Raw genomic sequence first — 25,087 nt, 5'->3', positions numbered from 1 at the left:
GGCTCGGGAGAGATGCTTAAGAAGAGTGATTTTTGGACACAGCAATGTGGCATTATGCAAATGTTTGGGCGCATACAGATTATTATACAATGTCCAAATACATTCAGAACAGCAAGGTGGGATAGTTTGGTTTATTTGTCATGTAGTACTGATGTACCCTTTAATAGGCCTTCATTTTCACCCCGATCCAAATATTTATTCTGGCTGGAAATGAAATCCCCTGCAAATGTCACTTTTCACAAGTTTTTTTCCATGTATCTGGAGAATTTATTATCCAGTTGTTATGATACTTGGTATTAACATTTAGTTAAACTTTTGAGTATCGGATTTTGGGGGTATAGGGGTCTGTACTCCCACAAAGCAAAATAATCAAAATTATACAGAACCTAGCGACCCAAATTCAGAAAGCTGAGATTAAACATGTATTTAAAGATTAACCCCGGTGCAAAATATAAACCAGCAACTTTGAAACTGAGGGTGTACGTGTGGGGAGTTTCGCAGAGCTTAAAACAAACTTTACTTAAGTTCCTGTTCTGTCGACTAAACGGGTGTCTTTTTTTTTATTTTTTTAATTAGGGTTGTGTTCCAGGAATAGTGACCTCAGACCCAGCTGAGAGAATGCTGTGAAGTGGTTGCTAGTAGCAGGACATGCATTTTGATGGAATTGCAGTCCAGCAATTTGCAGGTCCTGTCATTACTAAACATGGGCTCTGCTGTCTAGCAAAGTGAAAATGAATGACCTTGCTGAACAAACACTGCATCCATCTTCACCTGCTCACCGTCTACCTTCACTATGCATTTCATTTCTGTTGAATTCTGCCAAAACTCCCCTAAAGCAGGAATTGAGCTGCACGGCTGTAGGAAGCCCAAAGCAGGATGAGAATATGCACACATTGTTGCATTGTTAAAACTATGCAAAGGGAGATTTGGGGTTGTTCACTTTCTGTGTTTGTTTTGGAGAATGCCACAAAATACATTTTACTACACAGTTTGAGTTAGTCATTTTAGTTTATTATTTAAAAAAAATCATGTGTTGGCAATCTGTCTTCTAAATCTGCTCTGAAATAATCAGACTTCTTATATGCTGGATTGTAGTTTGAAAAGGTCTCTCTCATCATTGACACAATCAGTCTCACCTGGGGTTGCAAGTCTTTCATTGACTCGTGTTGAAAGAGATCCAGGCAACTATAAAGGGAAAGTCATTGCCCTTAACCGGCTCACAGCATGTTTAGCCAAGGCTTGATGCTCACATTGTTGGCATATGATGTATTCTATTATATTTCAAAAAACTGAAATGGCTGACAGTCCTACAAAGACCTTTCTGTATTGCCATAGGGACCAGTCCTCCTCAAGTACATACTTTAGATGATGATAATTTACATAGAACATAAGAACATAAGAACATAAGAAAGTTTACAAACGAGAGGAGGCCATTCGGCCCATCTTGCTCGTTTGGTTGTTAGTAGCTTATTGATCCCAAAATCTCATCAAGCAGCTTCTTGAAGGATCCCAGGGTGTCAGCTTCAACAACATTACTGGGGAGTTGATTCCAGACCCTCACAATTCTCTGTGTAAAAAAGTGTCTCCTATTTTCTGTTCTGAATGTCCCTTTTTCTAAACTCCATTTGTGACCCCTGGTCCTTGTTTCTTTTTTCAGGCTGAAAAAGTCCCTTGGGTCGACACTGTCAATACCTTTTAGAATTTTGATTGCTTGAATTAGGTCGCCACGTAGTCTTCTTTGTTCAAGACTGAACAGATTCAATTCTTTTAGCCTGTCTGCATATGACATGCCTTTTAAGCCCGGAATAATTCTGGTCGCTCTTCTTTGCACTCTTTCTAGAGCAGCAATATCTTTTTTATAGCGAGGTGACCAGAACTGCACACAATATTCAAGATGAGGTCTTACAAGTGCATTGTACAGTTTTAACATTACTTCCCTTGATTTAAATTCAACACTTTTCACAATGTATCCGAGTATCTTGTTAGCCTTTTTTATAGCTTCCCCACATTGCCTAGATGAAGACATTTCTGAGTCAACAAAAACTCCTAGGTCTTTTTCATAGATTCCTTCTCCAATTTCAATATCTCCCATATGATATTTATAATGTACATTTTTATTTCCTGCGTGCAGTACCTTACACTTTTCTCTATTAAATGTCATTTGCCATGTGTCTGCCCAGTTCTGAATCTTGTCTAGATCATTTTGAATGACCTTTGCTGCTGCAACAGTGTTTGCCACTCCTCCTACTTTTGTGTCGTCTGCAAATTTAACAAGTTTGCTTACTATACCAGAATCTAAATCATTAATGTAGATTAGGAATAGCAGAGGACCTAACACTGATCCCTGTGGTACACCGCTGGTTACCACACTCCATTCTGAGGTTTTTCCTCTAATCAGTACTTTCTGTTTTCTACATGTTAACCACTCCCTAATCCATGTACATGTGTTTCCTTGAATCCCAACTGCGTTCAGTTTGAGAATTAATCTTTTGTGCGGGACTTTGTCAAAAGCTTTCTGGAAATCTAAATAAACCATGTCATATGCTTTGCAATTATCCATTATCGATGTTGCATCCTCAAAAAAATCAAGCAAGTTAGTTAGGCACGATCTCCCTTTCCTAAAACCATGTTGACTGTCTCCCAGTACCCTGTTACCATATAGGTAATTTTCCATTTTGGATCTTATTATAGTTTCCATAAGTTTGCATATAATAGAAGTCAGGCTTACTGGTCTGTAGTTACCTGGTTCAGTTTTGTTTCCCTTTTTGTGGATCGGTATTACGTTTGCAATTTTCCAGTCTGTCGGTACCACCCCTGTGTCAAGAGACTGCTGCATGATCTTGGTTAGCGGTTTGTAAATTACTTCTTTCATTTCTTTGAGTACTACTGGGAGGATCTCATCCGGCCCAGGGGATTTGTTTATTTTAAGAGCTCCTAGTCCCTTTAACACTTCTGCCTCAGTTATGCTAAAGTTATTTAAAACTGGATAGGAACTGGATGACATGTGGGGCATGTTGTCAGTATCTTCCTTTGTAAAAACTTGTGAAAAGTAATCATTTAACATATTTGCTATTTTTTTTTCTTCCTCTACGATTTTGCCATTTGTATCTCTTAAACATTTAATCTCCTCTTTGAATGTTCTCTTGCTGTTGTAATATTGGAAAAACATTTTGGAATTGGTTTTAGCTCCCTTAGCAATGTTCATTTCTATTTCTCTCTTGGCCTTTCTAACTTCCTTTTTGACTTGCATTTGCAGTTCTGTGTACTCTTTCTGCGTACTTTCTTTTTGGTCCTTTTTTAATGCTCTGTAAAGTGCCTTTTTTCGCTGAATATTTTTTTTAATTGATCTATTAAACCATTTTGGCAATTTAGTTTTACATTTAGATTTGTCTACTTTAGGGATATAATTGTTTTGCGCCTCTAGTACTACGTTTTTGAAGAACAACCATCCTTCTTCTGTGGGTGTTTTCTCTATTTTACTCCAATCTACTTCTGTTAGTCTCTGTTTCATGCCTTCATAGTTTGCTTTTCTAAAATTGTAAACCTTAGCTTTAGTCTTTACTTTTGGGGATTTAAAAAACACTTCAAATGAGACCATGTTGTGGTCTGAGTTTGCCAGTGGTTCTCTGACCTCTGTTTTAGTTATTCTATCTTCGTTATTTGAAAAGACTAAATCAAGGCATGCCTCCCCTCTAGTGGGTGCCTTCACAAATTGTGTTAGGAAGCAGTCATTTGTCATTTCCACCATTTCTATTTCATCCTTCGCGCTACCCACCGGGTTTTCCCATTTTATTTGGGGGAAGTTGAAATCCCCCATTAGTATGGCTTCTCCTTTGCTACACACATTTCTAATGTCATTGTATAACAGATTATTGTGCTCACCGTCTGAATCTGGCGGTCTATAGCATGCTCCTATTATTATGCCTTTTGAATTTTTGTCTGTTATTCTGACCCATATTGATTCGGTTTTATTTTCTTTGTCCAGGTTTAACACCTGGGCTTCAAGACTGTTTCTTATGTATAGCGCTACCCCTCCTCCTCGTCTGTCCTGCCTGTCTTTCCTATACAGTGTATACCCACAAATATTATATTCGTCCCCATCACTCTCAGATAACCACGTTTCTGTAACACCTATCACATCATAGTTACCTGTTAGTGCAGTAGCTTCAAGTTCTAGAATTTTGTTTCTGATACTTCTAGCATTTAGATAAATACATTTAATGGTTGTCTTACCTGAGTTGTTGTTCTTGTTTTGATGCGGTCTCCCTTCTGTTTTTTTGTTGATTTCTCCCCCCTTCCTTTCTAGTTTAAATGCTTCCGAACCTGCTCGAGGATCTTTTCTCCAAGTAGACTAGTTCCCTTGTTATTTAAATGCAGTCCATCCCGTCTATACAGATAGTCCTCGTTGTAGAATGTGGTCCAATGATCAAGATAGGTGAAGCCTTCCCGTGTGCACCACGTCTTCAACCATTGGTTTTGATTTATTATTTCCAGCTGTCCATATGGTCCTTTGCAAGGTGCCGGTAGTATACCAGAAAATACCACAGTTTTGGTTTTCTCTTTTAATTTCCTTCCTAGCTCTCTGAATTTGTTTTGCAGGGATTTTGGTCTGTCTCTTCCAATGTTGTTTGTACCGATGTGGACGACTACTACCGGGTCGTCTCCTGTTCGTTCTAGGAGCCTGTCCACGTTTTCAGTGATGTGCTTGACCGAGGCTCCCGGAAGGCAGCACACTGTTGTAGTAAGGGGGTCCAAACTGCGAACTGAACTTGCTGTGTTTCTCAATATGGAGTCCCCAACAATCATGACCTCCCTTCTTTTTACTGTCTTGTCACCACTGTCAATAGGGTCCTGGATGTTGTTCCTTTCATTCTCTTGTTGTTGGTTCTGCTCATCAAAATTCTGAAGTGACTCAAATCTGTTGGTTGTTTTGATTTCTGGTGGTTGTGTTTGACGAAGTTTCTTTTTTTCCCTGCTTCTGCCTACCTGAACCCAGCTGTTCTGACCTTCTATCTCCCTGGTGGCTTTCAGTCTGTTAGGGGTGATGCAGACTTCCATGAATTGTGGGTGTGCCAGTTCCTCAAGATCCTGTTGCTGTCTCACTTCTTCCAGCTCCATTTCTAGCATGCTTACTAGTTTATGCAAATCCTGGATCGCGCGGCACTTTACGCACACTTGGTTTAGCTCCGCTGGGTTTTCTCGGATTTCCCACATCAAGCAGGTGTCACAGATTACTGGCTTGAAGACCATGTTGAGGGTTTTTTTCTTTTTTTTGAAGTTTAGTTTCTTCTGCAGCTGTCAGCCTGCTTTCAATTTGCTTCGAAACTGCTCTGTACTTTTCCACGCTGTACTTCTCCCACTCGCTGTCGCTTCCACTCGCTGTCGCTGGGAAGACTGCCTCGTTTAACTGCGTTGTTCTGCTGTGCTGTCGGCTCCTCCCCTCGTCCGTGTCTCAAAACGGCGCTGAATTTGAATCAGCTGCTCCGAGTTTCAGCTTGTTTGTTATCAGAAAAACACACGCGGCTGTGTTTCCCCAATGTCCTCTGTTTTCTGATTAAAGCAATTCAAGATGCAATTTCTCCTTTCTGCTTCGAAACTGCTCTGTACTTTTCCACGCTATACTTCTTCCACTCGCTGTCGCTGGGAAGACTGCCTCGTTTAACTGCGTTGTTCTGCTGTGCTGTCGGCTCCTCCCCTCCAGCACATGTTGCTGTTCTATCAATTTGCTGTTTAGATGCATTTAATTGGATTATTTCATCACTATCACATTAGCACCCATGGCCACTAACAGGTGATGTATTTCCACATTAATAAAGTAAAAGAACAGTTCTGTGTGTGCAGCGAGTATCAAGAAGAGATCTTGAATATGTGAAAGTTTTGATCGCTCAAACATGGCCTCTTTTCAGTGCACCCCCCCCACCCTGACATACCTGTTTATTTATATCAGTAAGAGGACAAACTGGTAGGGTGTGCCGCCCCATTCCTGCAGTACTGCGAACACGCCAGCAGAGTCAGCACAGATCTCTCCCTGTTACAATCGCAAAGACTGAACTACAGAAAATACAAACAAACAAAAAAAACAAAACACATACACAACAAAGTATGTATTGAAATTAGTATTGTCAATTCAAATTTTTCTCAGTTAATTTATGGGCATTAGTTGATTAACCTATAGAGTAAATCTACATTTTTAATAAAGGTAACGATCTTATAGTAGCTGCACGTAATACAAAAAAATCAATAAAATCTTAAAAAAAATAAATACCAATGGGAATTTGGTCTTTTAAAAGCATTTGTTTTGTTGTTTTTCTTAGTATATGTTTCTCTTTGTATTTGTAGTGCACTATTGATGTACCTCTGCTGGCCCTTTGGGTACAAAGTGAATAAAATAAACTTAAAAAACAAACAAAAAAAAAAAATAATAATAATAAAAAAAAAACACAGCTTACACATGTTACAGAATATATGAAATGCACAGATTGCAATAAATTGTTATGTTAATTGTTAACTACTGTTCAGGGATCAGTGCCACAAACATGAAATCCATTTATTGATTTATTTTTTTAACAAATGATTTGCGTAAGTGTGTACTGTTAAGTTAAAGCCTGTGCACAATTAATTTACACTTGTGTTTTCTGAATTAATATTGAAATAAAAACATCCTTTTAAAATCGTGTTATACACATTCACAGACGCCGTCTAGAGCGTTCTGTTTATTATGGCTGTTTGTTTTTAACTCCATCCGCAGTAATTCTGACTACAGCTTGAACACAGAGTGTACCAATGAAGCGCCAGATCGATCGAGAATAAAACTCGCTCCACTGTCAATCTTTCTGTTGCACCAATTAGAAGCAATTGCCAAACCCCTTCCTTTTTATACTATCCACCCTTGCTGTGGCATCGAAGAAGTTGGAAACGCAACGGGCTGTTGTATATGATGAGAAATTACTAAAATGAATAAATTAAAAAAATATGCATTTTGGTGAAATTTGTCATGTGACTGGTTATACGTCTAGCGTATTATTCAACATTTAACTAATTTATAGTTTATACAGTTAAACGTTTAAAATTCCCAACGTTACAAACTGGGTGTTGATATCATGCCACTTGGTGGTCCAGTGGTTAGAGAAGAGGGCTTGATACCAGGGGGACCCTGGTTCTAATCCCTGCTCAGTCACTGGCTCACTGTGTGGGACCCTGAGCAAGTCACTTCACCTCCTTGTGCTCCATCCTTTGGTTGAAGGTCAATGTGCAGCAGTTGCAGGTGTATAGTTTACCCCTTAGTCTCCAAGTCGCTTTGGATAAAAACGTCTACTAAGTGACTAATTAATTTCTAACACTGCCTTTAATGGGCTTATTCCTGGTGTGTAGGATTCTCCAGACAAACTCAAATACTGTTACAGGCAGATTTAGAGAAATGAGAACTCAATATTAGAGTAACAGAACCACACAGAATGATTACAAACAAAATCAAATAGCAAGGGAAATGTAAAAAAAGAAGTAAATGACTCTCCAAGAGCAGCATTATAATAAAAAGCCAAATATTGCCACTGTTTTGTATATTGCCACTTACATTGAGACATCTAGCTGAAACATTAGTCATTGAATGTATGCAGTTTCTTTTAGTATTTGTAATTAGCTGTACTGTGGATGTTTCAGGGTTCCCATTGTTATGAAGTACAGTCTCGGCTTCAGTCATTGTTTACAGACACAGGACCCCTTTGTATTCTGCTGACAGCACTTGGTAAAAATCCAGCTTGATGTTTATTTAATATCTCCCCAGTGATATATGCAGGTACCCACATGGCACACTTACAGAGAACCACTTGTCCAGTTGCAAGAACTTAAAAAGCATTGTGTGAATGTGAAATCACAGAATGTCTGAAGTAACAGACTAGTTCATATTCACATTTTGTATTTCATTTTCTTTTTCTGTCATCCCATCAAGGGGAATTTTAAACACTTGTTTTAAGTTGGCTGTCAGAATTTAGCTCTCTGAATCCTATCTGCTTTCATATTTAATGGCACTGTTTTATGCAACAGGCAGTAATCTGCTTGAAAGTTTTCCCTACATGCCAGGAAGCAGTTAAAGCAAAGATAAGAGGCCTGCTGCCCTCTGGAGTCCCAGCAAGCCCCTTCTAACTTCCCCAAGCTGCCCCTGTTTCTATGGCTGGGCTTAATCTCTCTCAGTAATTCATTTCCAAAACACCCTGGCTCCCTGCCAGTACGATCTGGGAGAAGAGAAAGCTGTATTTCAGGAGGAAGCAGGAGGAGGAGGAGGAGGAGGAGGAGGGGGGTATTTAGCTGAAACAGCACATTCCAGGCTGATCACGTGACTGCTTCAGTATTTGCCTTGTATTCATTTACATTAGTCAAGGGGGGGCTGCCTTGTTCCTTTTCCAAACTACAAAGTTCCTGAAAAAATGGCAATTGCACTTAAAAGTGCTGCAGAAATGTATTAAGGATGTGTTTTTAGAGGAGTGGATAGTATCTTAGAACTGCCTTTTGTTTCATAAAACTACCTTTATAGTCTTGAAATCTAGTGGATTTGACATTTAGCGGAGTCTATTAAAAGGTGTCTCCATAAAACTCCTTTGTTGTTGTACTTCTTGCAAATGGAAATGAATGGCTTCTGCTATTTGTATTGTTATCCTGTCATCGTGTCATGACCTGCGTATGTCACTCTTTAGATTTCTCAATATATCTGTAAAACCGCTTAATAAATTGTGATGAAACTTTGTTTTAAATGTTATTGGGTATATGGTCTTAGTGTGACGTACAGATGGACGGATATACAGCAGACAGTTTTGCATTTGAGGACACAAGAAGATTTTCCACATGCTGTTCACCAGTCATTTTAATATACTTTAACACCTCATCTAGGTCTTAAATACCAGTTTTCATAAAGCTATTGCCTATGCAATACTATTCTGTTCATATAGTTGTCATAGTCATCAACCGTTTCATCATCAGTCGCTATCATTTAGAATTTAGAGTTGTAGCGGGGGATGGCTCTTACTGTCAAACTTGTTACTTTTAAATCTATTCATTGTGGCAGCACCAAATAAGATTAAAAACACAAATGCCAACTTTGTTTTGAGTTATGCTTTATATAGCTTACAGTTGCTGTTTTTCTGCTCCAAAGATATTTGGTCCATGTTTCTGTATGTTGCACAGTTAGCAAACTAGCCTCGCTCTGCGGCTTGTTTTGAAAAGCGACAGTCTCTTCATTGAGGCAAGAAAAGAGCGTTTGTTTAGCTTGACCTTGTTTCAGACACTCCTGTGAGGTTGACAAGCTCTTTGACTGTGTGGTGTCCAGTTCTCTCTGGTAGATCAGCCCAGTCACCTCTTTGTGTGCAGGATCAGAGGGTGCGTGTCTGAAGTAATAAAGGCTCTGTGGAACCCGCCCTGAATAAAGCCTGCTATCCCCATATGCTACTTCAGTTCATGATGGTCTGTTTAAAAGAAGGCGCTTTATTTTCAAACGTAGCACCAACAAGGGCTACACAAGTATAGTACTTTATTTACACATATATAAAAAGTATTTTAGTCCCTAGAGGTGTAACAATGCACTTGGTGATATCCAGGCTGGGTTTCAGTATGTGCACAGATACACGTGATGAGCTACTTGTAGAATTCATCATAAAACCTAATGCTCGTTAATGTTAGACTATTACAAAATAAATGAGATGGGGGAGCCTATGTATTCATACCAACTGTAAAAACACTTCATTCAAGAGCCTCTTGGTGAACTGCAGAGCTCTGTTGTGTTTTTGGTTCTTGTATTACTATAGAAACAATACATACTTCTATTACAATATGATATATAATTAAAGAAAGGATCACGATTCATTTCTGTAAATTCAAAATTGGACAAAGTTGGTTGTGATGTTTGCAAAAATGTGTGCTGTACAGATGGATGGATGAACAACCACACATATCCCCACTCTGATACTCTCAGTACTCTAACTGGGATTATACCAAGCTGACCTGGAGCTTAGAACTGTCATCTTGAGACACTAAATGTTGACAGTTTGTTAAAAGAAGTGTTAGGTCTCAGAATGACAGTTAGTTTGAAAAAGGACAAGGGTCTTTTATGATGAGGATTTTGTGGCAGCCAAAAATGAAATATTTTCTATGGAAGTTGTTTAACCGTTGATGGGACTACCATGGGGTGTGTTTTTACAGTCTTATCACAGTCTTTATTTTTCTCATGTGCATTGAATTCTGTTGACCAGCTTGTGCAGTTTAGCTCATTTTAATGTAATTTTTTGGAACCATTTTTTTGAGTGTGCAGATATTGAGGACTTCTAGTCCAAACATTGCATTGAACGGAGCTCTGTTAGGGTTTCTAAATGCTGCACTATGAAGTGTTTTCATGGTGATGGATGTAGTTTACTTTAATGCAGTTAGAAGGTGCCTGTTGCTTCCTGGAACTGAGTCACTTCCTGTGCTGTTCCTCAGATTTTTCCAAATTGTAAGATCTGTGACCTACAAACCTTGTGTGCTACATACAAAGGTGGGGTCAGTTCCTTTTTAATCCATTCAATAAAGGCTTTATTGAGCAAACAAATTCTGTATACAACTTAATGAACTTGTCAGGTAACCTGATAAATCCGCTGGCATGAACCTCGATGTCCTAAGAACTGTGCCATAAAAGGGAATAGGAATTGGAATTGGAAATGGAATTGAACAAATGGAATTGAGCTCAACTCTGGGTTCAACAGAGATACATGTGAGTCAGTGGGCAGGATGGCGATGCCTGCGGGCTAGAGGGCAGGTTAGCGGTGCCTGCGGGCTAAAGCATGATCTGGATACGCTGCAGTCCTTATGTTCTTATGTTCTTACACTGCAGTCCTTGAAGAAATTATTTTTCTCCTGGCGAACGCGTTCAAGTAAATGTTGAGAATATTGCCTAGTTGATTTATGACCCATGATGTGTGGTTAAATGAGTCAGCAGTATGTTCAAAAAATAAAACAGCGATATGGACAACTCGGGACACAGTGGAGATGATGAGTTTCTTGTAAACACTGCAGGGTGTTCTGGAACACTGCGTTTCAAATCAGTTGATTCAGCATCAAGCTCAAAAATCTAAGGAAACTGACAAACTGCCTGCACCTCAATAAGCTGGAGGCGAGTCTAGACTAGCGTGTTTATGAAAAACTAAAGTTATTGACTCAAACTACCCCCGACGTTCTCTGGAAAGCAGTAAAAAATAGTCCCATATTTTGGGACTTGCTACTATTGCTTGTGCAGATTACAAGTATGTACTCTTCATTTATGTCTTTTTAGCGTTTATTAACGACCAGTTCATATTCTCATTGTTTATTGCCAAACCAAATGCAACCTGTTATTTGTTTGTCAATGTGCAGATTTCCTGTCTATTCTGCTAAACAAGACAGTCATGTTCATACCTTAGATTTAGTCGTTTGCTGTTCAGAATTTGTCAGCATTCGTTTTCAGGCTATGTTGTCTTTACACATGTGGCACATCCTATTAAAACTTGCATAATGATTCTTCTACTGCAACAAGCTTTTACAAAATAGTGAGACTGCCATCACTCACTGCTACCCACTCTGTCAGTGACTTAGCTGACAATTATAACCACCTTGTTAACAAATACTTTTGTGTAGTGGACTGGAACAGTCTCTTCGAAGCAAACTGCATATGATATTTGGAAAACACATACAATGAAGCTCTGAGGGCAGTCAGATGTTGCTATTTCTCAAATCTTATTGTCATCACATTCTGGTGACAGTGTCTCAGGAGCGCTGGTTAAAGGTACACACTTGTGTGCCAACCGTACTTCCTAGATTAGACATGGTGCTGAGTTCTTTTGAAGCCATGGGGTGCTCTCAACATCTGAATTTTGTAAAGTTGCAAGATTTGACTTTAGAATGTTTGTTTTATAACAAAATAGTCTACCATTAAATGGTCATACATATCATATCATGTTTTGCATACGTGTTCTATTGTAGCATGGCATATTATAGAACACATGTCCGATTGATTTATCGATGCATCGTATCGTTTGACAACTATCAGTAGTCAAGTCTGTGCATCATTTTTGTGTAATGGGTTTAAGCAAAGCAAAGGTCTTATTTTTTTATTAAAGCTTCTATTAGAGCTTTTCTGCTCCCCTCAGGTGTGATACACTGAATCTGCATGAGATTTGAGCTCAACTTCTCAATAAGATGGCACCCTGCAAAACTTCAAAGAAATCTGCATTTATTCATCTGAACTACCTTTTTAAAATTAGGTTTTTTTTTTTTCTTCCAGTAAGGTTAAAAAATAATAATTTAATATTTTTTTAAATTACAATTTCATAAACTGATGTAATAATTTTAATATGCATAATAGTTTTTAAAGCGTTCCTAGCAATGTTACACAGTAATCCACAGCTCCACATGTGTTACTGTGTTTTTTGGAGGTTTTTTTTTTTACCCTTCATAACGTCAATGAATCGATGCATTGGCTTTTTTGGAGAACAATGTCAATATTGAAAATCTAGGCATCGCTCCAGCCTTAGATTGTTTATTTAAACAGCTGTATTTGCTCAGCGAGCTGCATTGTAAGCTGTAGATGTGTTGGTCGGTACCCTACCTCAAAGGATAGACGCTTTCCAAAAGCCATATAGTTTTGCACGGAATGAAAGAATTGGAGTCCTCTTAACAAGATGTACTTGAGTTTGTTTCTGCAGGTTTGAACACATTCCTGACAGAGTAGGGAGGGAAGTTGTGTTAATTTTTTTTTGGTTCAAGCCAGCCTTTTTTAAAGTTTTTTTTTTTTTTTATTGGCACTTTCTCTGTGCCTTGGAGTCTGCGTGTGTGTGCAGTCAGTTTCCATGTTTAACATGCACGCGTGAGCTCTGTGTGTGACTCATTCTCTGTCTCTGTGTGTGTCTCTTTTTGTGTCGGTGAGCCTCTGTGTGTGTCTCTCGCTCTGTCTCCCCCCCCCCCCCCCCCCCCCCCCCCCCTCTCCACAGTCTGTTTCCATGTTTAATGTGCACTCATGAGCTGGAATGTGCTGACATGGCAGTTTGTCTGAACTCCAGAATGAATAGTCAGACGTGGTTTATGCTTTCGCTGCCAGGAGCCTCGCTCTGCCAAGCTCTGTACTTGCGGTTACTCTCAGAAGGAGGCTTTGGCTAAAATAAAAAGCCTGAAAGCTATTCGGGTTTTTCCTGTTCAGGAGTTTATTGCAATCCTTTATTATGCTCTTCTCAAGACTCCCAGCCTCCTCACGCAATAGTTGTGTAGTTTAATTCCCCCCCTCTCTGTTTCCACAGTAGTTTAAATAGAAAGGCTATTCTGTCTGCCTATAGTTTCATAACTTTTACTCCAGTCTTAAATAACTCATTCTGATTAGTGAAAATAAGCCTTAGTGAAATGGTTTTTAATTTTTAACTGGTGACAGTGTCTCAGGAGCGCTGGTTAAAGGTACACACTTGTGTGCCAACCGTACTTCCTAGATTAGACATGGTGCTGAGTTCTTTTGAAGCCATGGGGTGCTCTCAACATCTGAATTTTGTAAAGTTGCAAGATTTGACTTTAGAATGTTTGTTTTATAACAAAATAGTCTACCATTAAATGGTCATACATATCATATCATGTTTTGCATACGTGTTCTATTGTAGCATGGCATACTATAGAACACGTGTCCGATTGATTTATCGATGCATCGTATCGTTTGACAACTGTCAGTAGTCAAGTCTGTGCATCATTTTTGTGTAATGGGTTTAAGCAAAGCAAAGGTCTTATTTTTTTTTATTAAAGCTTCTATTAGAGCTTCTCTGCTCCCCTCAGGTGTGATACACTGAATCTGCATGCGATTTGAGCTCAACTTCTCAGTGAGATGGCACCCTGCAAATGTAAATACAGTATAATCGTAAATCTCGAAAAACTACTCACTTCTAAATCTTTTGTAGTCATTTTTGTATTACTTTAGTATAAATACATGTTAATTTGGATTCATATGTTGTTTTTTTCTGACTTTATGTGAACGAAAAGACACACATTTGCCCGTTTTCCCATTGGAAATAGTGATATTTTGAAATATCACTGTCCTGGTCACAAAAGCAAAGTTTGTGGGGAATAATAGCCATTTTCTGTACTTTTGAGGCATAAGCAATTAGGAAATAACACTTACTACCCAGGAACAAAAAAAAATAAATAATTGTTACACAGTGTTATTATGTACTGTTATTTTTAATCTGTTATATAAGTCTGATTGTGGCAGTTGTATGTGTGACATGCTATACAAATGTATTGTGGTGTGTTCTATTTTCTGCTTTGTACTGTACAATGCTTCGCAATACTTTTGTATAAAGCGCTATATAAATGCAATAAATAAATGAATAAATAAAACACTTAATGTCGGTCAATGTAGAAATCCTAAAATGCAAACATTTAGACTAAAAGACACAGAGAAAGCCGTCTAGTCCGTGTTTGTTGTTGTGCCACGCAGGTTGGCTATGTGATTTCACACTGCTTTTGGTAAAGCAGGGTTGACCTGGGTGACAGACGCAAGTGCACAAAGCGCGTATCAATGCCCCGGAAGCAGCTTGTTACAGACGCTTCCATCCAAACTTCTCCGGATTGAACCGTCTGCCCAAATGTTGATTAGAGCAAATGATTCTTCATCCCTGCTGCAGTCTGGCTTATGGTGTGTCTCAAGGAACAAAAAGATGGCAAAACAGAATAAACAGAAATGATCCTTGTAGACGTGAACCCTTCACGCAGGCATGGCTGTTTGTTATTGCGTTGGCTCATGAACGGCCATCATGTATTTAGTCTCACTCAACCCGGGTCAAAGCGTGTCAGCCCAGGTACATGGTTTCACACTACATGGGATTGTGGCCCTGGGCAGCCAGAACCTGGGTCGGGACCCAGGTAGGAGTGCCAGTGTGAAAGGGGCTCACACATACATGAACAGCCTCCTCTCTGTTACACACTGCTCTCGCTCACTTGAATTCTAGGGTTTTATTCTATTCGCTACAGAACATCCACTTTGTCAAGTGCTGTGGTGTGGTGCTCTTAATGAGGGAGTCCTCTCTGTGCAGGTAGTGCAATGTCTGTATTGGGGGTCTGGGGCTATGCATTTCCTTTGCTGTGTTATAACTGGACCTTGTTTGTTGTTTTCCAGTCTCCTCTCTACTTGACCTGACGGAGCAGTTTGCTCCCCCAGATAACGCCCCCCCTATTCTAGTCAAGCTGATCGAAGCCATTGAGAAGAAAGGTAAGGACATGGATATCTACGCTCTGAGTCGCTTCAAAGGGAATTGATAAAGTGAGCCCCTTCAACCAGAGGATACAGTTTGATACCAAGTGGAGACTCAGGACAGAGGGCAGGAGACGTTTTCACACACTGAGGGACTGTAACACTGCTGCAGCACTAGGATCCTTCAACACCCGATTTGACAATGTTCCGAGACCAGTCAGCTGCTAGGATGATCTTAAATGGATCCAATGGCCTCCTGTTCGTACATCTCATTTCTTCTGTTTAAATGACATTAGAGCTCGTTTTTAAAACTTCAGAGTGAATTACTATAAAAAGAACACCTGTTACAAAAAATAATACAACAGGTATTGATTTATTAAAGGCAGTTTTTTCATTTAGTAACTTTCCCTTTTGAAAAAATGAAGTAAACTTGTGAGTAAAAATCTTTGAAAAGCCTCCCTCTTGTTTTATACTGTGCCCCTACATTTTGAAGATGTTTAATACGTTTGACTTTAAACTGCAGCCCAGTGTTCTGTGCAGGACAATAGCCCAGTTCATTTTATATTCAGTATTTTCCATAGACGATGAGATGCTGCACACTGGTAGTTTTATACAAAGAGCTGTTGTAGCTGTGAGGTTTTTATTGCTGTTACTCAAATCTTACATTCTGTCATGTAAGAAGTCAGCATTCAGATATAAAGACCTGGTGCATACGTTACTGCAACCAGAACAGACTGAGCAAACAATAAACAAAGAAGCCACAGCAAGGACCAGTAGAGAATGTGTGCAAACACCACACGGGAACAGTTTTTAAAATAAAAATAGTGAAAATATAACTAAGAAAATAACATGAACAAGCAAAGGCCTGAAAAGGGTTGTGGTTCTAACTGATTTATTTTACTCATTTTTACTGGACAAGTCCTTGTTTTTTTATAAAAGCTAAATGACAACTGTATATCAGGCATGTGAAAATACTGATTACTCAATGACAGTGCATGACTTTCCATTCAGATGATACATTTATTTAAATGGAAGATAGTTTAGTGCAATAGGGGTCTGTCAGTTTAACACATTGAAGCACTGATGCAGGTTAACCTCACCAGCTTTACACAGTCTGTATTCAGAAGCAGGTGAGCTGCCTTTCCAACTGTCCCCTGGAAAAACTGAAATTCATTATTTTCACTGTTTTAAATTTTTTTATAAACACTGATAAAAACACTAAAATTGATACTCCTCTATATATATATAATATAGATATATATATATATATATATATATATATATATATATATATATATATATATATATATATATATATATATGAGAATAAAACGCCTCTGGTGTCTTTTTACACCAAGTGGAAAATCTATAGCAATCTCATAACCAGAAGTGGTGTTGTGCTTGTTTTGTACTGAAACGCCCTGTGTGTAGACTGGGTGCTTGATGTCTTTGGAAATGCTGCTGTGGTTTACTGAGCATTGCTCCTTGCAGGACGGGGTGATTCTTCTGGCTAGATTGGTTTGCCACAGTTTTAAGTGAACGAGTCACTGACAATATCCACAGCAACAAAAAACAACATTTGGACATATCAAAAATAAACTTCCCTAGAAGCGCTTCTGCTTCTCTCCTGTGTGAATGTAGATCCTGTCACACTGGTGATGTCAACCTGCATCAGTGCTTCTGTTCAGTGTGTTGAACATATTGCACACAAACAAAATGTTTGTCATATAATACTAAAACACTCATTACATTTGTGCCCTTTATTTTATAAAAAGGGTTTTAATGTATCTACCTAAAGTAATGGATTTTCTAATAGTATACATTTTTTAGGTAAAAAGAAAAAAAAATGGCTAAGTACTGACTTCTAGCTTTTGTAAAGCCCAGGATATTTTGAGTAAAAAAAAAAAAAAGAAAGAGAAGGGCTCTTGCAAATATATCTGTATTACTGCACTGGTCTCCAATGAACACAACAAAACAAGAATCTCAAAATCATGTGGACTGCTTCATAACCAGGTTTATATGTTCATACCCCACAGTCTGAATGTGTGTATTATTCCTAACCAGTTAATTTGCTGTAATAAGTGTTTCACTGGCTGCAGGTTTGGACAGTGAGACTCTGTACAGGACACCTGGCTCCCTCGCTGGCTCTGAAAACACACAGTCCCTGAGAACCGGTAAGAACGAGTTTGCAAAGGAAATCCCAGTCACAGCAGATGGCCGAGATTAATGCAGCAATAGCATTGAGCACTGTGACAAAAGTTAAAGCTGTGCCTTGCAGTATCATTTATAATAGGGCTCCTCAGAAACTCACATTCTCCATATAATCCCTTTTAATGTGTTTAAATGAAAGCAAATTTTGTTAAAAACTTGTTAATTTCACAACAAAGCTGCATTTCTCTCATTTGTCATCATCTACACATTTGTATTCCACTTCAATGAATACATAATTATTTAAAACATGTTAAAGGATTTATTAGGACAATCTGAGTATCTACACAGCACTGTTTTATAATGTCTACATGTTCCTGATATTGAAAAAGCAGTTGTCTTCAAGTGTCGTTGTTTTTCTCTAAATCTGCCTTTACCTGGCTTTGAACACCCTCTTTCCATAACAACTCCTCCTGGTGAATCTATTCTGATACAAAGTCTGTGTAGCATTAAGGCTGTGCTGTAAATAAACAGGATACCAGGGTTACAGTTCATATAGAGATACATTTACAGGTGCTTATTTCATGACACCGGCACTAAACTTCATTCCTCCTTCCAGTGAGACCGTGTGGCAATGAAACCTGTTTAACAGCCCTGTCTCCTTCCTGGCGGCTCACACGTTGAATAGGTAGTGCTGGCAGAGTTGAGAAGCATCATTGTCACATGTTTTGAATGGAATGAGGCAGGGTGAGTCCCAGTTCTTCTCAAACTGGGCTCGGGCTAGGAAATAGTGTAGACTTGAAAAAACACCATTCATAATGTACTGCCTTCACTGCAGGAGAGCTTTTCTTTCTTGTTTGCTTGCATCATCAATTCAGAATAGTTTAAAAGGCTCCCCCAAACGAGGCTTGAGAACCTCCGTTCTAGTAGCTCAAAGGTAAAGTATAACATTCGGAATGAACAAAGCAACCCCCCTGCACCAGAGAATATTCTCACTTGGACCTCGCCCTCGACGCCGATTCCCACTCGGACCTCGCCCTCGACGCCGATTCCCACTCGGACCTCGCCCTCGACGCCGATTCTCACTTCGGACCTCGCCCTCGATGCCGTTTTTCAATCAGTCCTCGCACTCTGCAATTTAGAGAGAAGTGGTGACCTACAACCACTCAGAATGAGTGCAAACACAATACAGTAGTAAGGGGTGTCTAGAAAGCCATTCAGATGACACCTCCACCCCTTGTGTGTATAAGATCTGAAAGGGGGAAAAACTGCTGCGCTTGCAAAGTGTGCAAAGGGTTAACAATCAGAGCGACTCTGATCAAAAGTCATCTGCTTGAAAGATGACAGCACCAGATACACTTGCAGCTAGGACCAAAAGTTTAGCATCGCCTAGAATTTGAGGGTTGAGACATTTGTAAATAAATAAATAATTATTAATAATAATAATAATTATATGAACATAATTGAAATCTGTGGTAAATTACCATAATTATTTAGGAACTCTATGATTTGACTGGGGAAAGATAACAGGGTTATTGAGTTCCATTTTAGCTTAATTACTGAGCTTATTGCTTCATTTAATAGTTTTCTTCATATTAAGTTTTCAGGGCATTTTGTTAATGCGCATCTATTTTTGTTTTTTGCTGTTCTACATTTTTTTAATGCAACTGTTCATTTAACAATTTTTTTACACACCAGTACTCGCACACCACGTTTGGTCACCATCATAACTCTTGCGTGAAACTGGAGTGTAGTAATCCAACACCTTTACACTGACAAGTGTTCAGCTGATATCCCATCACGCCTTTCTTCTTAAAGATGTACAGCCTCTATTAATGAATCCCCAATATCTCTTATAAGCACCTGGGTACTTATTTCTATGATATCACAACACACTTTTTTATTTTTTTTTGGTGTGTATGTATAGCTTATGTACAATAATACGACAAAAAAATGACTTAATGATAATGCCCGAATATAATCTTAATATTTTTTTTTAATAAAGTATCTGGTGCAAATAGTGTTAGGTGGTGGATTGCGCAGATTGCTGGTTTTTTTTTTTTTTTTTAAACCCTGCATTCATTGTCACTATTTTTGCTTTGAAAATTGGTTCATTTTTTAGCAGTCATTTTTAACGTTTTAGCCTCTTAAAGTGCTTAGAAAACCCGCCCCTTCAACACTCTGATTGGTTAAATGTTGTGTCAAGAATCTTTTTTATTTATTTATTTATTTATTTTCACCCAGCAACACAGCGGAAAGGAATATCCCCTAGAATGTGACCTGAGAGAGTCAGATGATTCTGTGGCATTTGCCAAACCCTCCCACCTTTCACTCCAGAGCTCGGCAACTGTATGAAATCAAGCAAGCCTGTCCCTAACCCAACCCCAACCATAACCTTAAGCAACCCCAGCCCTAAAACCTAACTTCAAACTCTAAACCTAGCCCTTAACAGTAGTCTGATGCCTTAAGGACACTATCTAGGGGATATTCCTATGTGCTGCCCCAGCAAAGTGCAAGTGGTCTAGTGTGGTAAAAGTGCAATCAATCGTTATTGTTAAAGACACAGTAACATCTGCAAGACTGGAAGGGGAGGCCTGGGGAGAACCCTGCATCTGCTTAACAGTATAATTTGGAACAGTGTGATTTGACTGTTCATGTTGTCAAGATAGCTGCCATGTGCTGTGTTATGACTTTAATCCAGGACTGAGGGTAAAGCCATGAGAAGCTAGTGAATAAGCCCTCCGCGCCACCTAGACAGTTGTACAATTTAATCATTCTTATATAAATGTGAGTGTGTGTGCGAGCCTTCGGTACATGCTAATCTATCAAGCAAGTCCTAGCTTGCATGCATGCCTCAGCTGCTGCTGGTATAGAATCAGTCATACAAGCCACATTCTCCATTCCAACGTGCACAAACTACAGTACACATGCTTTCACAACACAGCGGATGAAAACAAGCACGGCCAGCTGCTGGCTCATATCAAACTTTGGTATGAACCACCTTTCTCTAGCATTAATGGAAATGCATTCCTCTAGGGACAAAACGTGTCCAGGTTAATACTAAAGTTATGGGGCTTCAGGGCACTTCAGAATTTACTAAATTACAAGAAGGTACATCATTGTGTGTGTGTGGTTTTCCCCCACTTTATTTAATGAAGTTTTGCTTCAGATTATGCCATTGCAGATTTCTTATTTTTAATAAACACAATTTTTTTTGTAGTGCATTTTATTGTATGTGAAAACACTGTAGAACCACTGAAGTTCCCTCCCTAATTAAATTGGGCCCCTCTGGTGCCCCCCTGTGTGCATTACTCTAGAATCTCCACGGTCTGGGATGTAGGTCCTGTATTTTATTTTACACACATAAATGTTTCCTTAGGCTGAGGGAGAACAATGCTGTCTCTTTTATATTGTGCTTTACACAAATACATGTTTCTTCAGGCTGATAGGTAGAGCCGAGTATGATGTTGCCGCGGTGCGTTACTTGTTCAATGTTGTTGCCCATAGGCCAGCAAAGGTTGAGGACCATCGATGTACAGTAATTTCATATGATATCGCACAGTGGGGTGAGGGATCCCAGAAAAAAATTTGAGAACCCCTGCTCAAAGGGTCTTGTATACTAGGGCTTACACAAACTATGTATGCGGGTATGCTTAATGGTTCTGCTGTGAAAATTGATGGCAAAAACTAGTACAGTAAAACTAATAGAAAGGCCACTACACAATGCAGGCTACTTTTTTACAGTCCTGATGTTTCAGTTTCTGTAAAGCCAACCCTGTGTTCAGTAGTAAGGTTACTATCTACAGTCCCAATGCATCAACCCTTTGTGTATTCAATTCCTATGGTAATAAATTGTTACAAGAAACTGTATGTCCTTTCAGTTATTAAAGCCACATTGTGTTGGTCCCATGATTGGGCTCAATAAAAAGGTTCTACTGTGCGTACATTTTAGGCATATTAGATTCTGTTTAATTTCCTAACTTTTTAAACTTTAGGGTTAAACACATTAAAATAATTGGACTTTCTAAATTGGGGAGAAAATCGAGGGTAAAATAAACATGTGTTTAGCATGTTGCTGTCTGTGCTGTGCAGTGCTCTGACAGTCTTGTTGTCCCCCGGACAGACCTGACCATGCTGGACCTGGGGCAGTGTGACGTCCTCGCTGTGTCGGAGGCTCTGAGATCTTACCTGAAGGACCTGCCCTCCCCAGTGATTCCCAGCTCGGTCTACACTGAGCTGCAGTGTGCTCTGCAAAGTAACGGTGAGTAGAGGAGCACTCAGTCCGCTACACAGTGTCTACACACTGGGGAGAGGCTGGAGGAGCACCCAGCCCGTTACACAGCCTCTACACATTGGGGAGAGGCTGGAGGAGGAGCACCCAACCCACTACACAGCCTCTACACACTGGGGAGAGGCACACATTTACCAGCTCTGGGAATACATGGAATATAATACAATTAGATGGGAAAAAATACCATCATAAATCAAATACACCTTTAACATAATGTGTGCGTCTTTCATTCAGGGAAATGTGAGATAAACAAACAAAGTGAGGGTAATAAGTATTAGATAAGATTCACTATTTTGTTAGCTCTGTGTAACTTAACTAGTAAATACATGTGTGGGTTTTGGGTGTGTGTTTGCCTCCTTGCCTCTTAAAAATTATAAAATAACAGGATTCAGTTCTCATAAGTACTTATGCCTTTATTTTGGCCATGTATGCATATATGGTATAGAAGTATAGGTTCTTAACCATTTAACAATTTCAATTTCCACCCCACTTAATATCACTCGGGACAAGCATATTATTAGATGGTTTTCTTGCTGTACAGAATTGAGGTGTTACAAACTATTCACAGTAGTACAAGTATAGCCTACAGAATTCTGCAATGTATGTACTTGCAGCTTTCCTTATGTTCATGCACAGTACAGTTTGCTGTATATTGAAAACAAATTGTATTAATGAACACTATTGTAATCAATATTGTAATCTAGCACTAACTCGTTCCACAACTAAACAGGCATGTTGGTTTATCAGCACTTCAGTGTTTTATGCTTATTTGCTTATTGCTGTCATCCTATTTGCTAGCCCTTTTGAAGTGATATCAACAAGGTTATATTTCATAAATAACTGTTGCTCACCCCCAGAGGTCATTTTTATACTAGCCTCAATGCTGGCTTGCTCAGGCTTGCCCAGAAACTTGCCCAGAAAATTCTGTGACATCTGTAGCAAGAAGCACAGTCGAGTAATCTGACCACAGTGCTCTCTTCTCTCCATTGTTTCAGTAGAAGCGTCTCCAAAGGAAAGCTACACACGGCTGCTGAGCATTCTCGAGTCTCCTCTGGTCCCTCTCCAGAACTCCCTCACACTCCAATACCTGCTGCGGCACTTCTCAAAACTGGGACAGTGCTGGGAGCAGAGTCCACGAGCGCTGGGAGAGCTGTTCGGACCCCTGCTCATCAGGCTTCCAAACGCAGGGTGAGTCTGGGATACTTTTGAATTGTGTATTGGACGATTGCAATCTTTAGTTATTGAAGCAATATACAGTGCATGGAAGTGTTGTGAGTTCCTGTTTAATTTCCTAAACAATTTCCTTGAACATATTGGGAATGTTTGCAGCCAATCTGAAAAGCCATTACACAGCCCTCGATCCCTTTTCATAAATGACTGCAGTATGTGTAGAAGACTATATGTGTACAACATTTCATTGGACATAGAAAACATACCGAAACAATATTCAATAGAAATTAGTCCACACTGCACTGCTATGTAAACGCTAAGGCTGACATCTGTGTTTTGTCTGCATAGTTAAATAACATAATTAACACTTGGATAACATTAAAGTCAGAATTCTTAACAGATAAAAGTACAACGTGATCCAAGTGATAGATAAACAAAGTGTTTTTTGTTTTTTGTCTGAACGTTAGTGATCTTTCAGTGCACTTGTAACTGGTTTGCAGTAAACAGTGTGGTTCATAACTCATGCAATGTTGTCGTATTGCATTGTTTTCTACTTAAATATTGACATTATTGTACACCCCTCTGGTGGCCAATCTGTGCATCATAGAGCGTCTTTCAAACATTTCCTTTGCATATCGACCTCCACATACCCTGCAGTTTTTGCGATGCTCCAACAATGCAGTTATGAATCTCATCGTATTAAAAAAGGGCTATAGTCTACTTTGTGAAGTGTTGCACAGTGTTTGTGTTTCATACAATTTCCTTAGAGCCATAACAACCCTGAGAAGTTTCCCCACAGTAAATGTGCAGTTTTCCCATTGGTTTGCCTTGGTTATACTATGAATTTGTCATAGTTTACAGTGGATTGCCATGTTGTTTTTTTTTAATATGCTTTAGCATACCTCCTCTGCTTTTTACAAAACTTACCTATGCTTTAACATTGCTTTGTTATGCTTTGCTGTGCTTTTACTATTGTAACTCTTATAAGGGTGGCTTAAAAAAATGTCTGCTAGGCATCTGAAACTAAAAGGCAGCTTGTGAACTCGGGTGGAAGCACCTTAGCACAGACTTACTAAACAAACAGTATTTGTGTGATTGCAAACATCATAAAAAGGTAAAAGAGCAGCCCCCCCACCCCTCAAAGTTGAAGCTGCTTGCTCTTGGATGTGTAGCTTGCTGGTTTCGAGTGGCCCGTGGATCAAAGTTAGATGCAGTCCTGTCCTGACACAAATGGATTCCCCTCTTGTCGTTCTCAGCTGCGATGTGAGTCTGGATCTTCCTGTGCTCGTCCTGGAGAAGCTGCTTTTGAACAGTACCCTAGAGCCTGAGCAAGCGCCTCCAGGTATGCTGGACTTAGAAGATGCTTCTCAACACAAAACAGTAACCACAGTCTTAAGCAGATGCACAGTATGAATTTGTCAGGGTTAAAATACCTGCATTTCCATACTTTATACGGGTAGAACAATGAATAGTTGGGGTGACCTAGTCAGTTTTTATTTTTGTTGTCATGTATTTAATAGCGTCTGGTGCTCTAGTACTGTTGCGTAAAACTTTGCTGTTTGTGCTCTATATTTTAAAATAACATTTTAAGTTACTGGATTTCAAGTGCACTACCATCCATCTGAAACCGCACACTTCACAATTATTTCACAATCCTCTGACATGGTGCTGGTCGTTTGCACTTTACCAGTCGACTGTTCTTTGCTATCTCTCATACATTGTACTTGTTTTTCCACAGGTATGGAAGAGTTATTCATGCTCAGTGAATTTAGCCAGTTGGTGACAGTAGATATGAATGATGCATGTGACAGTTGTTTCTCAACGAGACTGTGTCAAATTGCATGATACATACAGAAAATGGCTTGTTTTGTAGTCCCACAGGAGAGACTGTGTTTGGCAATGTGTCTAGAGTTGCAGAGCATGAACAGTCAGGTGATTTATTTTCCCGTTTTGTAGCTCTTCCTCCGAAACCACCCAAGCCCAAGGCTGCCCCGAATAGCCTGGCCAATGGAAACAGCATGTCTCTGTGCGATGCTGAGTGGTACTGGGGAGAGATCTCAAGGTAAGCAGCTTCAGTGGGCCTGCAAGCTTACATTTCCAGTGGGTGTGCAAAATGTCAGCTGGCAGAGCTGATGGCAAATTCGCCATTCCCTGTTTGTACTACATGAATCTCACTGAATCTCAATCCAATTGAGCAAGTTTGGGATGAACCTGAGCAGTGCTTTCATCAGCCTGTTAATGTCGTAATGTACAGGTCC

The 25,087-nt window shown here is 39.4% G+C and overlaps 1 protein-coding gene across 3 annotated transcripts in view; it reads left to right on the top strand.

Moving 5' to 3' along the window:
• Positions 1-25,087, top strand: part of LOC121300755 (phosphatidylinositol 3-kinase regulatory subunit gamma-like) — a 57,208-nt gene that overhangs the window by 17,039 nt on the left and 15,082 nt on the right. For 2 of the 3 annotated variants that reach the window (XM_041229544.1, XM_041229542.1), the window contains 6 exons: positions 15,146-15,238; positions 17,320-17,394; positions 21,492-21,629; positions 22,655-22,847; positions 24,086-24,171; positions 24,786-24,891. In XM_041229544.1, the coding sequence (XP_041085478.1) occupies positions 15,146-15,238; positions 17,320-17,394; positions 21,492-21,629; positions 22,655-22,847; positions 24,086-24,171; positions 24,786-24,891 (691 nt within the window). The remainder of the gene's footprint in view (positions 1-15,145; positions 15,239-17,319; positions 17,395-21,491; positions 21,630-22,654; positions 22,848-24,085; positions 24,172-24,785; positions 24,892-25,087) is intronic. The other variant, XM_041229543.1, reaches the window with a different exon arrangement.

This window comes from Polyodon spathula, chromosome 26, assembly GCF_017654505.1.
Source record: "Polyodon spathula isolate WHYD16114869_AA chromosome 26, ASM1765450v1, whole genome shotgun sequence".
NCBI classification, from domain to species: Eukaryota; Metazoa; Chordata; class Actinopteri; order Acipenseriformes; family Polyodontidae; genus Polyodon; species Polyodon spathula.
This window is presented reverse-complemented; position numbering and strand designations above follow the sequence as displayed.